The sequence below is a fragment of the Pezoporus wallicus genome, unplaced genomic scaffold, assembly GCF_028554395.1.
Source record: "Pezoporus wallicus isolate ANWC-B61680 ecotype Strahan unplaced genomic scaffold, APGP_CSIRO_Pwel_v1 contig_749, whole genome shotgun sequence".
Classification (NCBI taxonomy): domain Eukaryota; kingdom Metazoa; phylum Chordata; class Aves; order Psittaciformes; family Psittacidae; genus Pezoporus; species Pezoporus wallicus.
Window position 1 is genome coordinate 355,541 of NW_026641327.1, and position 12,597 is coordinate 368,137.

At 41.2% G+C, this 12,597-nt stretch overlaps 1 protein-coding gene across 1 annotated transcript in view; it reads left to right on the forward strand.

Moving 5' to 3' along the window:
• Positions 1–12,597, forward strand: part of AHRR (aryl hydrocarbon receptor repressor) — an 88,236-nt gene that overhangs the window by 15,172 nt on the left and 60,467 nt on the right. The window contains exons 2-3 of the mRNA XM_057423105.1: positions 3,266–3,337; positions 10,710–10,891. Coding sequence (XP_057279088.1) covers positions 3,276–3,337; positions 10,710–10,891 — 244 coding nt within the window. The 5' untranslated portion in view covers positions 3,266–3,275. The remainder of the gene's footprint in view (positions 1–3,265; positions 3,338–10,709; positions 10,892–12,597) is intronic.

A 12,597-nucleotide genomic window follows, 5' to 3' on the forward strand; every position in this document is an offset into this window, starting at 1 on the left:
AGCAGGTGATGCAGGCACCAGAGCAGAGATTCCCCTGCAGCCCGTGGTGCAGACCATGGTGAAGCAGCTGTGCCCCTGCAGCCCATGGAGGTCCATGGTGGAGCAGATCTACACCTGCAGCCCATGGAGGACACCACGCCAGAGCAGGGAGATGCCCAAAGGAGGCTGCAAACCTGTGGGAAGCCTGCGTTGGAGCAGGGTCCCGGCAGGACCTGTAGCCCTGGGGAGAGAGGAGCCCACGCTGGAGCAGTCTGTTTCTGAAGAGCTGCACCCATGGAAGGGACCCACGCTGGAGCAGTCTGTTCCTGAAGGATGCACCCATGGAAGGGACCCCCACTGGAGCAGCTCATGAAGAACTGCTGCCTGTGGGAAGGACTCACACTGGAGAAGTTCATAGAGGACTGTCTGCTGTGGGAGGAACCCTACACTGGAGCAGGGCAAGAGTGTGAGGAGTCCTCCCCTGAGGAGGAGGGAGAGGCAGAGACAATGTGTGATGAACTGACGGCATCCCCCATTCCCTGTTCCCTGTGCCACTGGCAGGGAGGAAAGAGAAAATCAGGAGTGAAGCTGAGCTCAGGAAGAAGGGAGGGGTAGGGAGAAGGTGTTTCTCAGGTTTGGGTTTATTTCTTATTACCTTACTCTGATTGGTAATACATTAAGCTACTTTCCCCAAGTTGAATCTGCTTTGTCCGTAACAGTAATTGCTGAGTGATCTCTCCCTGCCCCTATCTCTCCCTTGTTCAGTTGAGGAGGGAAGTGATGCAGAAGGTTTGGTGGACATCTGGTGTCCAGCCAAGGTCAATCCACCACAAACATAAAGAAATGTGTTTTAATGTAAGGTCTCACAGGAAACTGAAGCAACTCTTTTGACATCTTCACCCTATTTCAGCTTTCCATTGGAGCAGAAAACCCACTGGGGTAGGTGAAATTTTAACTCTCAGACTGTTGCAAAAAATCAGCCTGTAGACTAAACTAACCAGGTCTTTGAGGAGACCTCTGGTGAGAAGACTTTATTTAAGCAAAGGCTGCAGGATAAACAAGCTTTCTTAACCTGGAACAGTATTTGTTGCACTGTATCGTATCATTCTTCGGTTCTGGCCCGGCGACTCACCAATATCAGGTCACATGAAATTGTCCTGGTAATAGGGAAGAAAGAAAGGTTCTGTCAGAGCACAGAAGTGCTCTGTACCTGACACTACACCAACTGGAGAATGACGGGTGTTTCCATCACCAGCTAAAATTGAGAGAAGGCAGCTAATGACTTATTCATCTGATCTCTATATTATGCATCATTTTAGAATGAATTTTCAAGGAAAGAGCCATAAATGGCTGTGGTTAGTTGTGTAATGGAGTAAAAATGGAATGTAGGTTTAGATGATTTTGATAAAGTAAGCTGACAGCTGTCTGTTGTACAAACACCTAATTTTCCAGATGAGGGAAGTATGGTAGACCTAATCTAACTCAATTTAGTGAAGGATGCTGTGCTGCTGAGGACTAGTTAAGAATTGGGGAAAGGAACTGGGTCAACAGCACGTGCTGAAAGGAAAAGGAGGGAAACTACAAGCAGAGTTCCTCAACTATCAGGTTTTATACAATGGCATTTTTACTAAGAAATTTCATGCAAAACCAGATTTGTAGCAATAAACTTCATCAACACAGAAAAGGACACATTTCTCACACAGCAAAAATGAACTGGAGATTAACTGCATGAATGGGGTGCCTAGGCACTTGGCCACTAGAAGTCAGTTCATCCATAAACTGTGAATTCGTTTATTGGAAACGATGCATGAAGACAGAGAACTGTGCATATTAGGTGACCACAGGATGACTGTGAGCCATAAATTGGATAATGGCTATGAAAGGAAAAAAACAGTCATGCTACTATCAAGTGAAATAATTCCCATTAAGAATTAACGGTTTGTCAATAAATATGAGTATGTATGCATCTATTAAATACTTCTAGGTTTTACTTACTATACTGTGCATGATTATGTTTATCTGTGCCTCAGACAGATTGACTGAAAGGAGAAAATAAAGGCTTCTAAGATGATAAGAAGAGTACAAAGTTTGTAACATGAGAGGGGAGTAAAAGAGTTTGGGTTGTCCCAGAATAGAAAAAAGAAGGCTGACTGAAGATATGACTGATATTTAAAAATATGCCAATGAGTAAACACGACAGAGGAGGAAGAGCTATTTAAACTAAAAGACAATGTTGGCAGAAGAACAAATGGGCATAAAATGACCATGAACAAATCTCAGCTGGGAAGCAAAAGGTTTCTAGTTATCAGAAAGCTGTCTCTCAATGAAAAGCAAAGCTCCTCGAAACAGTTTTTAATTGAAATTCAGAAAGTTTATGATTGCATTACATGACATATGTTCCTTCAGTAGCAAGGGATCTGATTCAGTGACATAGAAGCTCCTCTTAATTTTACAACTTACACAAAGCAGCAAATACTCTTGAGATACAGTAACTTCTCAGGCATTGTGCACCCGCTGTTGAACAGCACACAGCAAAACTAAAATACTCTTTCATACAGAAAGATGATACTCAGCTTGATACTCAGCTAATCTCCAGAAGACTTAAACAAACTGAATGGAAAGACTTGTTTCAGAACCTGCAATATCTCTAAGGCTAATGTGCTCAAAGGGAGCAGTAATAAGGTTTTGTCTGAAAATTGTCACCTCCATCACCTGCATTGGGTCCTAGTGCTAACCACGATACCATGTGTCACTTCTCAAGCTGCCGACAGATATACTTTCAGTCTTTAAAATGAGGTTGTGAGGACCTGGAAAAATGCTGATTTGAATAATTGCATCCTACTTATCACGGTGTTAGTAATGGAACACAATATTGCTGTGTATTAAAAATGATGTGAAATCCTCCCTGCAGAAGATGATGGATAGTATTACTCATTCTTATTTGTTTAGCTGAGTTTAAAAATGAGCCTAGAAGGGGAAAAAAATTTGGATATCCAATAAACAGGATGTATTTTATACCCATTTTGTACCATATCTGGAATGCTTAATTTGAAAAAATGAAAATTGAATATAAACATCAATATTCTAATAATATTAAGGTAGGAAATTGGAATAAGCCTTAATCTTCTATCTTAACTAATGCCACCATGCTTTTTAGTGTTGTTGAATGCCACACTCAAGGAACAAACATTTTGCTCAGCTGAATTTTCTCGGTGCTGTCATTTTGTACAGCAATATGAAATCCAGAAACCTCTGAACTAAGAAACATACTCCTTTTGTTTTGCAGCATCCAAACAATGATTCCTCCGGGGGAATGCCTATATGCTGGGAGAAAAAGGAGGAAACCCATTCAGAAACAGTTAAGTATCATATTCATCAGGAGGTATCTCCCTCCAAATATATGCGCTAGAAATGCAGTAAAAGGAGTTCCTTCCTCTATGGTCCACAAGCACAGGAGAGACGTAATAGCTTTCTCTGCAGTGAGAAACCCCTGGCTGGGAGGCTGGCTTTTCATGGTTAAGACTGGCTCCAGAAAGGATGCTGAGTGTGGGTCAAGCTGTCCTTACCCATCACTAGGTGTCCCAGGAGGAGCCCAGTGGTAGCTGTGGTGTGTACTCATTGTGTACAGAGTACACTGCCGTGAGGAGACAGACAGTGCTTTTTCCTAGTCAGAAGGTAGTGCTGAACTAAATGTCAGCTGGGCAGTGCCTGGAGGGGTGACTGCTCCAGCTGCACTTCTGTGTTCCCTGGTGCCTGTTCAAGGAGAAGCTGTGCGTCGAGGGGCACCAGCGTGCTGGCTTCCCCCTTCCTTGGCTTAGCCTTGCTTGGGGCATCGCTACGTCCAACATGTGTGAGCCTGGAAAGTGGGTCAGTTCAGCCAACTGAAAAAGCATACTGGTGACTCACTTCTTGCATAAAACACACATCATTTTCAAACCACTATTTACTCTGGGGTTGCTTTCATTAGGAGAAAAGCAGGAGAGAGGAATTGCACGTGTGAAGGCAAAGCAGAAAAAGAAAAATAGCAATGGGAAGTTGTTACTACAAGATGCTTGAAATGGGAGGGGGAGAAGGTTGCTATCGCTCAAATGTAAAATGATTTCCAGATGCCATAAACCACTCTGTGAAATGAAGGTTTTTAATAGAATCATCCCACATCTTCTGTGTTACACTTGATTATATGGTTATGAAACCCACATTTTTGCTGTGTTAAAATTATGAAGTAGCACTGGTGGCTTTCACAGATGATTTAAGGATGAAAAGGTAACTAAAATAGATTTCCCTATTTTTGGTTGTTCAGAGCTTCTAAAAATAACCCACTTGGCTTAAAGTTGTATATATTGGTCCAAAGTCAAAGGGGAGTGTCTCTGAATGTTTGAGTGAGATCTGTTGATTTTGTTCGGGTTTTGGAGAGTAGTTGCACATGAACTACTTGTTCCCACTTAAAAATATCTCTTTTAGTGCAGAATACATCATAGGTGACAATTTCAATAGACAAAGATAATGACATAAAAAAAGATTCTTCATGCAAAATCAGTGTTAAATCCAAAACGTATGTAACATTTCGGCACTACTGTTCAAGTATGGATGTGGATATTTAACTTTATAACTGCATGAGGTGTGGACTGCTCTAGTACATGAAATTACCTCTGTGCAGAACTGTTCATGTTCATTTTTGTGAGAAAGGAGGGGGACGTGCAGTTGCTGTGAGAACCATTGAGCTTCATGTTTGGAGTGTGTATGCTAGCTAGAAATTTTCCCAAAGGTCACTTCTAGATAAATGCAATGATTAAGAGAACCACCTCATGTCAAAGGGTGGGAATGTCCTCATAAGCCTTTTTTTAAGTTCTGACTTCAACAAAATCATAAGCAAAATCCAACATACTTTGATGGAACCAAGTTTTCACCTTAGGAGCCATTGCAGTATGCTACCTTGAAAATAGCTTTGCTATTTTCAGTAGAGGTACCTGAGCATGAGCTTATCCAGCCCGAACATAGAAAATTTTGATTAGGAAACCTGATTTTGATTAAAACAAAGGGGATCATTTGTATTGTTATAATACTGAGCTCCCTCACTGAAGCCAGCCCTCTATTTTCTGTGGTTAGTTACTTACCACTTGCTGAGGATGGTTTCTCAGTTCCTGGTAACACTGGCCTCTTCCTTATCTGCTTGTGGGCTTGGTCTCTGGTAAGCCTTTCCTGTGCTCATTCCCTCACTCAGGGACTTTCTAACTCTCATCTAAAGAGGCTCTGAATGACCAAGAATGACTGGCTGACAGAGCTCCTTTCACAGGCTATGTCCTTCAGTTCTACAGATCTTACTGACATTTCAGGACTCCGAGGTATCCTTACTGTTATGCTGCCTCAAATCATTTATCTTGAATTTAGAAGGGTAGACAAAGCCTATTAATTGAACAGGATATTTAGTCACGATTTTCATCCATGTTGTACCATTTTTAGTACAGCTTTTTTTCTCTTACTTGGTAGCATAGTGGATTTTCTGCCATGGCAGAAAGTGGATTTTCCCCTTGCCATTCTGATAATGAATCATGGTAGATGCTGCCACCTGTTCTGGGACAGGTATTTGTTCAGTTGAATAACCTAATTTTTCATAGGAATTAAAGTTGATGGGAATTCTTTGGCCAGTCCTAATGATGGGTCCTCAGTTTTTATCATTTACAGCCTCTAGAATTTAACTTTCTCCTGACAAAGGAATAAGCAATCTCAGGTGCCAGTTTGAGCAGAATACTTTGATTTCTGTACAGATTCGTGGATTAGTCCTTTTGCCGGTCAGGATTCCAAGGGCAGAGGTGCAGCTTTCCCCTCTGCAGAACACCTGAGATGTTCATATCTACCCATACTCAGTGCATCCCAGGAAGGCAACTCTCTGCTTCTCCATCAGCTTTTTGTGATCAGGCTGTTAAACCAGGTGGTGATCCTGCATATGGCTTTTAATACAGGATGTCACTGAATTATATTGCTCATCATGTTCATGGCTTTTCAGGTACAGACATTCTATTCTGAGGTAGTTTTACAGAACAGTAATGAAAATATATGAAGAAGCTCCACAGGAGAATTACAGAATCACAGAATGGTTTGGGTTGGAAAGGACCTAAAGCTCATCCAGTTCCAACCCCTCTGCCATGGGCAGGGACACCTCCCACTAGATCAGGTTGCTCAAAGCCCCATCTAACCTGGCCTTGAACACTGCCAGGGATGAGGCAGCCATGGCTTCTCTGGGCAACCTGTGCCAGTGCCTGAGCACTCTCACTGTTTACTGTGTCACTCCCCTGTTTAAGCATTTAAGGGAATTCAGAGACCCACAATACTGTGGAAGAATGTGTGAAAAACTTGTTTCACTGAGGGGATCTAATATGTTTGCATCTTTTTCTCTACACAGAACTAGGAGAGTCTGCCTTCATTAGGTTGCCATTGTTCAGGCAGTTCATCAGGTTTAAGTTCTACTTTTATACATGCAAATACATAAACTCCCCTAGCTGTTCTCCTTTTGCCCCAGAAAGCTGCCAAACAAACCCCATTAGATGTGGTCTACACTAAAGAATTTTGGCTTTTCTGGACTCAATTCAAACACCTGGAGCTCGGACTGATTGAAAATTTTCCATCAGATAGGCTTTTCAGCCAGAGAACTGGATTTTTGACTAAAGGAAACATTTTCTACCAAGTGTTTGTTTCCTATTGGAATCTAACATTTTACTGGTAATTCAAGCATCTGAAAACTAAACCAACACTAAAAGAGATCTTGTTTTTAACCTCAAACTAAAATCACTGTGCTGAAATTAATGTTTATATTAGAGATGCTAAGGCAATGCTGTTACCATTTGAGAGCTCCAGCCACTTCTTCGTCTCAAACCCTGGCATCTTGTAAAACTCTCTCCCTCCAACAAAACTTTTCTTGTAATGTTTTACAGCAACTTAAAGGCAAATTACAGCTGTCTTAGCTCTGCGTGTATCAGTAACTGCTCCAAACTGCCCACTTCAGCCAGAACCGTACCAGTGCCAGGGTAAACAGGGACTTCAGGAGGTGCAGCTCTTTCCTGCTTCTTAGTCTGCATTTTACTGTCCTCTGTGGCATAGCCCTTCCTCTTCCTTGAGATCACACTATCCCACCTCTCATTTGCTCTATCAGTTTGATATCTTCTTGACCATTACTTCTGCTTTTGCCTTTCTTTGCTGTGAAGACCCAGAAGAGGTTGAAGGTGGCAAAGGTCCCCCTTCCCCTCAAATAGCTTTCTGTCATTTGGTCCTTTTGGTTTGTAGAAGACGCCGAACATCTGCAAATGCACAGCTGGCACTGGAGCTCAGCTCTACCAGGATACCTGTGCAATGCTCAAGCACATTTCAGTGGCTGTGGGTGCTGGTCAGTGCCTTCATGAGAATCATCTTGCTGTTACTTTGTGCTTAGCCTATCTGTTGCATCTTATGGTCTCTCTCTTCCCTTTGCCTTCTTACCAAATGCTTGCCATCATAGTAAATAATTAGCTTTTTCTCAGTTTAGGTCATCTGCTGGTTTAAAGGATTCTTAATAAACTTATTCAGAGTAAACTTTTCGTTAACAGGGTAGGGCTCCCGCAGAGGGTAGAGAGCAGCAGGCAGGGCTGTAGCTGCAGGAAATTCCTCTGCAAGCTCACCAAACTGGTTTACGCTAGTGGCAGTCTGTGTGTCATAGGCACACTGAATCATTACAGCACAAATGGCTCAGTGCCTTACGTTTGTACCACCGAAACGGGAAAAGTTCTTTGCACCAGCTCCCACACTCAGTTCCTACTGAATGGGGACGGCTGATATGGGTCTTGTGCAGGTAGAAGGACTTGTAACTGCATAGCAGCATTTGGATGGTTTAACGACTCAAAGAAAGAAATGCCAACTTTATTCTACACGTGCTACTTCACTGTAGTAGTGTTGCATGAAAAGTAGAGTAAGAAAGGTATCATCGAGTGAGTGCTACAGAGTTTGAGAATCTGGAGTTTAACAGAAACACAAGCACTATCTACTATCAGCTCAAAATAAAGGCTAGAATTTCAATTTGCCTCAGAGCAGCCCACTGAAGAATTTCCCTGCCTGCCCTTTTCTGTTTATGGATAGCTAAGCTGGCCTTTCCATGGAACTTGCATTGTTTAAAATCGCATCCACTTGGCACCTCATTGCCACTTACATCAAACCTCTGTTTGGATTCACTCCCTTACTGAATCATTTCCTTAAGTTTTCAGGAAGACTCTGTCCTGAACTTTCTCTTGCAGTCTTTTTACACCATTCCCTGCAATCTCCAGAAAACTGTTCCTTACACTCAGTGCAAACACTGCACATAATGGCCTCGAACCATTCCTCTCTGGCAGACAGCAGTCACTATTTTATGTGGCAAGTAGACTTGAACAATTTCTATTTCTAGTCAATGTAAATCTTGACAATTTTTGCCCCTTGAACTCATCAGTCTAAATTTCCTTACTGGAATTAATTTTTTTCTGTCCTAAATTGCTTCCTTGCTTCAGCTGGTTTGTCAGATGCAAAAAGCAATTAGTAAAAGCTAATGTTCTTCAGTTTCTGATCAGCTATAGGCTACGTTCCCACAGAATTACTGCTTTCCACAGGTCAGACATCCTTTTGGGGTCACAGTGAGGATGGCTGAGCTTCAGTGTCTACTGCAAAAATTAGTGCCCACTATGCACAACCTTTTTGGGAAAAAAAAAGAAGTTAACTGGAAAAGTGAAAAAAGAGTATTCCTACTTTGTTTATTACATTATTTGCTGCTTTTTTGCTCTCTGTAATGCAAGAAAGCTTTGTATTGATTCCAATCAACAAAATCTTCCCCATGTCTTTGAAAGCAACTGGTTGTATTATTGAAGGGCCACATTGTCAGTATTGGCAATTTTGAATGAGAAAGCAGAAACTACCTATTTTCACTGACACCTACCTCAAATATATTTTCATTCATTCTGTTCATCAATGTGTCCTGTTAAAATGAAGTGAGGCTCTCAAAGGGAGCACAATTTTTTCATGCCTATTTTGCCTTAAGAGATTTTTAATTGGCAGCAATTACAGGCACAAAACATCAATCCTTTTTTTTTTAACTAATTCATAAGCACATTTTTTTAAACCACAGTTGCAATGATAATATTACACTTATAAGAGGGTAACATGCAAAGGTTGTAATTTAAGCCTTTGACCATCTTGTGAAATACTAACGCTTAAACTTCAGAAATTATTCTTGAAAAATATAATAAATTCATGGAGCATGGAAATGCAGTAGTAAAGTGCTGCAAATAATTAGTTTTCCTCTGATTCTCCACTGGAGCACCAGTTAAGATACATATGGTTATGATCCTCGCTTTAGTGAGGTGAAAGTGGAAACTGTTAGCACACCCATATTTTCCTTTCCTACCAGTTCCCATTCTTGAGTATTTTTCCATCTTTTCCTCATTGATTTTTTTTTTTTTCCTCAATGTCTTTTATTCTGGAGGAATAAGAGACATTGAGAAATGCCTCAGGAGGAATGTGGCAATGTGGTACAATAAGAACTTGAACATGGGCATTACAAGAGTGCGTGGAGAACCAGCAGACAGCACTAAATCCCCCGGTTTGTTGCCAGCTCAGCTATAGCACTCAGCTATAGCACTCCCCCTTCTCATATTGTAGGTCCATCTAGTTTATGGCTCCAGTGGCCTGTGGCCCATTCCTGGATAATGCAGTTGACTACTGCTGGGTCCAGCAATGGCTGTCTGCTGGAGATAACCACCTTCTCAAACTTACCACTCAAGTCATCTTGCTTAATAGACAAGTCAGTTCTTCAGCACTGGCCACCTCTTGCTATTGTGCTGGAAATCAGGTTCCCATTGTGTGCAAGTACACCAGCTTTTCCTTTTCTCCCTCTTGAGAGCAGCATCTTACACATTCTGTGAGAAGAATATCAGCAGACACATCAAAATTGAGCTTCCTCATTTGTGATGTATTTCATCTTAATGCATTTTCACTATAGCTTTTCTGAGGTATCCCGTCTTGTCTACTGCATGAGAGGGACATGAATTGGGGATGGACTAGGAGGGCTTGGCTTAGAAATCTGGGTAGCATCAATCCTTATGTTGTAGGAGAAATATCAATGATCTTAAGAGAGAAACCATATTTTTATCTTTGTTATTAGTGATGTAGCAAGGTAAATGTAGGTATGTTCACAGGATTTTTGAGCTTGAGGAAAGAACATCTTTTCACCCTTCTTCCCATACTTTTTAAACTCATGTCAAAAGACAGGCTCTTACTTATTTTCTGACCCACAGGTTAACTTAGAGTCATTAAACTAATTGATCTAAGATGCTTTGAATGAATGCAGTGGGTATTCAATGGGTTCATGCATTAGTCATGGTAATTTTCCTCTGCTGTTCTTGACCCTAATTTCTACAGCATAGATGAGAAATTGTTTTTCCCTATTGACCAGAACATGAAGATATTAACCATTCCCCTAGAGTGAGAGGGTTCTGAGTAATAGGTGTCAGTTCTTCATCTGTTTTTCACTGGGCAGATGTGGAAAAACAGGCCAATGTCCATGTCTTTGCACTATGGCAAATGAAGAATGGTTTTCTCTTTTTGGCAGGGGACAGAAAGATTTTCATCTCAGCTAGATTAAATATGCCTGTAACCAACTAATTGCAGACAACGTCTCAGTCTCTGGTTGTACTATCTGGAGGTAAAACAGGTAATCGAAAATGTGTTCTCCACCACAGAAGGCCTGCAGTTGGGAATGAAAAATCGAATCCTTCAAAGAGACACAGGGACCGCCTGAACGCGGAACTGGACCATCTGGCCAGCCTCTTGCCTTTTCCACCCGACATCGTATCGAAGCTGGACAAACTTTCTGTCTTGCGCCTTAGCGTCAGCTATCTCCGAGTCAAAAGTTTCTTTCAAGGTAGGTCTCTAAGATACCGATATCCCACTAAAAGTCTCCCTCTCATTTATTGCTGCTTTCTACTAAACCTGAGTAAAATTAGCAAGTAGTATTGTACAGAGAAAGGAAGAAAAAAAGCAACCTGTTGTTGAACTTATTTTGGGAAGTTGTGTTGGAAATGTTGTGCATTTCCTTATATGCTGTTTGTGTATTTTTCACCAAATAATGCAATACCCCTCACCCTTCCCCAGCAGGCTTTCAGAAACAGGAAAAGATGACTGTAAAGCCCCAAAACCAGCAAAGAGGCCTAGGGCAGGTGTAATGCTTGTACATACGCTGAACTGCCTTTTTGAAGCTATTATCATGGATGTTCACAATACCTGCTTAAAGACGATGTGAAAGTCAAACAACTCCTGCATTACCTGTGTCGGCTGTATGCCAAGAGGAAATAGGCTTGCTTGAAAGGCCAGAAAGGTCACTGTCTTTCAGGATAAGTGAGATCCAAAGTTTAAAGTGTTGACTAACGCTGTAATAGGCTACATTCTGGTTTTGTAGCTGTCTGGTACACTGCACAACGAAAGCCAAATGTGCATGTTCAGATGTACATAATAAGAATTCTCCCACATTTGCAGACAGTTTTCGTGTTTTTTTCTGTTGCGGAAGAGTTCACAAGAGCAAAATTCAGATTAGGGATTTAACGATAAAAATCCTCTCCAGAGCTGTTTAAAAAATGATGATAATAAAAAAGAAGCCTATTTGAAGGAGTATAATTGACCAAAACTTACAGGTGGAATGCAGAGGTGAACAGAAGCATTTTTTAATGGACATTATATTTTCTTTACTACTCTTTCTTCCTGTCCGTTACTATTCTGTATTACATATAGTGTATACAAAGGAGCCCTATATTTTTATTTGGTGTTTTTTTTGCTTAGAGTATAAGATGTGTTGGTTGGTTTCTTGCTTTTAAAATATATTTAAATATAAAAGAAACGCCAGTTTGAAGAAGCTTTGGCAGATTTCAGGGCGTTTTGCTGACATCAGATTACAGATGGTAATGCTACTGGTAGCAGGAGACTCCCATGTCAACTGTAGCAGCTGGTTCCCTAGCCTCCAGCATCCTGCAGTTTCCAGAGTGTCTCTCTTTCCCTTTGGACACATACCTGCATGTTACGGCTCCTTCCTCTGAGCTTTACTTTAGTTTCTTTTGGATTCACAAGCAATAAGCTGCCTTCAGCTGTCTTTACTACTCTTATGCCAGGGTTTCTAAGATCCATTGTCTTCTTTTTTACAGGGATGGGATAAAAGGAAAACAAGCAAAGCCAGACTTCATTACTCTGAAATGTTCCATGTTTTGAGAGATTTTATTTAATTTAGTCCCCAAATTACCTAATGGAACACATAGTTTGTGTTCCCTTCATTCTTATTTTTAAATGTTTACATCATGAAACTAAGGTTACAGAAAGCATTGTTTATAGTAAAGGAAGGAAACTACATGCCATTTTAAGACTGGAGAGCAGGCTGGAGCTTCAGAAGGGTGGAGTGGAGGAGAGGTGAGCTATGGAAACAGAGCTGGGTGAGGAACTGGTGCTAACGTTTAGGTAAGGGCAGGAACTGCAGCGTCCTCAATGGATGTCACAATCTACTTCCTTGTAGTTGTGGAGAAGTATGGCAGAATCTGACTTTTTTAAACAAAAACTTCAGTAGGAAGTCACCTAAAAAAGCAAACA